Source organism: Macrobrachium rosenbergii, chromosome 20 (genome assembly GCF_040412425.1).
Source record: "Macrobrachium rosenbergii isolate ZJJX-2024 chromosome 20, ASM4041242v1, whole genome shotgun sequence".
Taxonomy (NCBI): domain Eukaryota; kingdom Metazoa; phylum Arthropoda; class Malacostraca; order Decapoda; family Palaemonidae; genus Macrobrachium; species Macrobrachium rosenbergii.
Window position 1 is genome coordinate 11,944,257 of NC_089760.1, and position 3,244 is coordinate 11,947,500.

Below are 3,244 nucleotides of genomic sequence, written 5' to 3' on the forward strand. Positions count from 1 at the left end.
CACTGCAGAGCATATGATTCTCAGTCTTGATAAATTTACTTAATTACAAAACAGGCTGGTATTGCGTGAGTCATAAATTTTTCCCCTATTCTAACATATAAAAAATAAAGAGCGAATGAATGCATACCTACTGTATAGATCCAGTGCAGTGAAGCGCACTTGCCAAATCACGAAACCAGGCTAAGTGTTTACATGCTCTGTAACAAGGTTTTAATAATCTATCAATTTGTCTGTCCATTATCCACACACACACACACACACACACACACACATATATATATATATATATATATATATATATATATATATATATATATATATATATATATACATAAATAGATTGATGTATATATTATATTATGTATAAATATGTATGTGTATATGGATAGATAGATTGATGGATAATTTTAACGTTATGTCTCAGATATATATATATATGTAAATATATATATATATATATATATATATATATATATATATATATATATATAGAGAGAGAGAGAGAGAGAGAGAGAGAGAGAGAGAGAGAGAGAGAGAGATTTATCATAAGCGATGGATATACACGTTTATATGCGAGTGCATTAATGCTGTTGCATTACAGCTTAATTTAACTTGATTAATGTAAAGGGTGCTAGCGTCACAGAAGAAAAGCGATAAGTGTATTTTTAGATGGAAAGAAAGGTGATGATATTTCAGTCATAATTATGATTTCCAACCGCTTTCATGAATGTCACCATGATGACCATTAAAGGTAATCTATTTAGTCAGTGACGGTTAAGGCTTATTTCTCAAAGATCGAGTTTACAGTTGAACAAGTTTACAAATCGAAAAGGGAAAATATTGAAATACATTTCCAAAGTTACAACTTTATTATAACGGTCGAGTTTATTATCAGTATAAGAACGAAGTCACAATTCGTTCTCCATGCTGAGTAATAATAATATAAAAATAAATATAGATGGACCTTTTAAGTTGCTGATATCCTACTCTGTATGTTTGACAATGACTTTAGGATCATGTTAAAGCAATACGTAGACATTTATGCGTATGCATGTTTAATCACATGTACAGGCGCACAGATGCATACAAACATACTATGAAATACACATTTCAGTGTAGAAAACACAAGGTAAAACCCACAAAGCACGAAAATGCAATTTACCAAGCTTTCGAAGGGACCCTCTCCCTTCCGCCCGTTTTACTCTGAGTACGAAGGGAGATAGATAATCCCTTTGAAAGCTTGATCAGTTCAGTTTTCGTGCTTTGTGGGTTTGACTCATACCTCCATACATACATTTCTAGATGTGTGTGTGTGATCGTATGCCAGTTTGTGTTTATATGGATGAGCTTCCTGCCATACAATCTTCAGTAAAACTTAGTTTTTGGTCTTGACGGAACCTTCACTTCCTCATCATTAGCAAATGTGGTTTCTTTCATCACTGGAAAGTGTCTGGATTACGAACGTGTTGTACTTGTAGCGTTGTTATAATGCACATTGTTTATTATTACCAATGAATCGCAAAATGTATTAATACCTACATCAGTTCCCCAAGTTTAATGGTATTTTATGACTATATATATATATATATATATATATATATATATATATATATATATATACTGTGTGTGTGTGTGTGTGTGTGCGTGCGTGTGTGTATGTATATAATATATCCTAAAATATCATTAAACTTGGGAACTGATGATGATAATGCAATGGGGAACTGATAAATAGTACATTTTGCGTTTCATTAGTAATACTAAACTATATGCATATATATATATATAGATATATATGTTTATATATATATATATATATATATATATATAATGTAGTATGTGTGTATGTGTATATATATATATATATAAGTAGTATGTATGTGTATATATATATATATATTATATATATATATAGTATATATATATATACATATATATATAATTATACATATATATATATATATATATATATATATTATATATGTGTGTGTGCGTATGCACGTATAGATAAAAGTTTGTTTTCAAATAATTCAGATAACAATATTTTGAGCGTTGGTCTTGATTCGTTTTGAATTCTGCACATACCGGTAGCATATTTCTGTCTTTTTGGTGGTCACATCTAGCTTCACTTATTTCTCTTTCGTTTTCCTACATTCAGCCTTCTTTTTCGTAAGTTTTGTACTCACTACTTAGGGAATCCCAGAACGCTCCGTCACCTTCATTCACTCTCCGGATCTTGAAGGTAATGAGCAAATCTCACTTGCAACTTCCTCGGCAGCATTTTAATGACAAGGCGCAAAGAGTCCAGTCTAAATCGCTTACTCCTCATATTGTAAATCCAAGGATTCCATGCAGACGATGCCATGAAACACCACCAAGACAGATAGGTAAAAAGGTGAGTGAACCGGAAGTGAAAGTCCCCCAGGTGGAAGAAAATATCGACAGTTCTGGGCACGACTGAGATCAAGTAGAAGACGACCATCACTAACATCGTGTTGACGATGTAATGATTCTCCTCGTTGTAGGGTCCGGTGACATTCATGTTCAGTTCTGACCACTGCTCTCTGACCCTCTTGTCAGTCGCGCGGAAGTTCCTGAAGGCGAGCAAGGAGAAGACCAGCGTTGACAGCCCTATGACATAGAACAAATAAAACTGGACATCATGAACGATGGTGAAGAACAGTTCATCTGGATAGTGCACCGCGTAAGCTACTGAAATTTTTTCGAAATTGAAATACATGACGTTGATGCCTTCCTCTCCGTCGTAGGACAGCACAATGGCATCAACAAGGCCAGCAACCCAAAAGAAAACTAAGAGCGCGATAACTCTTCCTTTGGTGAAGTAAAAACGGATTTCAGCGTTTTGTTTTGTCATGAGGTATCTCTCAACGCTGAGTAAGAAGAGAGAGAGCAGAGAAGTTACTGTGCAGGTAGTAAAAAGGAAGCCTCGGAACAATAAGAACCCATCAGCTAGGAGGAATGCGTTGGTCACACTAATGCTGTTGACACTTCCATTGGCGATAGTGGTCGTCATTAAATCGGGTGACGCTTGTGTGAATTCTGTTGCAGTGAAGAAAGGAGAAGCGTGATCATATAGTGAAGGGCAGATTACGAAAAGACCCTTCAGGAGATCCGCAACGGCTAAGGATATCCGGATCATATAGGTTGTCAGGACTCTGTTCTTGCTGCTGCTTATGATAGCAATGATGGCCAGGTTACCAAGGACACTACTGATAGCTAATAATAC

The 3,244-nt window shown here is 35.0% G+C and overlaps 1 protein-coding gene across 2 annotated transcripts in view; it reads right to left on the reverse strand.

Annotated features, from left to right (window-relative positions):
* Positions 1 to 1,948: 1,948 nt before the first annotated feature.
* The window catches only part of LOC136849047 (uncharacterized), an 8,360-nt gene continuing 7,064 nt past the window's right edge, over positions 1,949 to 3,244 (reverse strand). For both annotated transcript variants that reach the window (XM_067121941.1, XM_067121940.1), the window contains exon 2: positions 1,949 to 3,244. This exon is cut by the window's right edge and continues 1,592 nt beyond it. In XM_067121941.1, coding sequence (XP_066978042.1) covers positions 2,216 to 3,244 — 1,029 coding nt within the window. In that variant the 3' untranslated portion in view covers positions 1,949 to 2,215.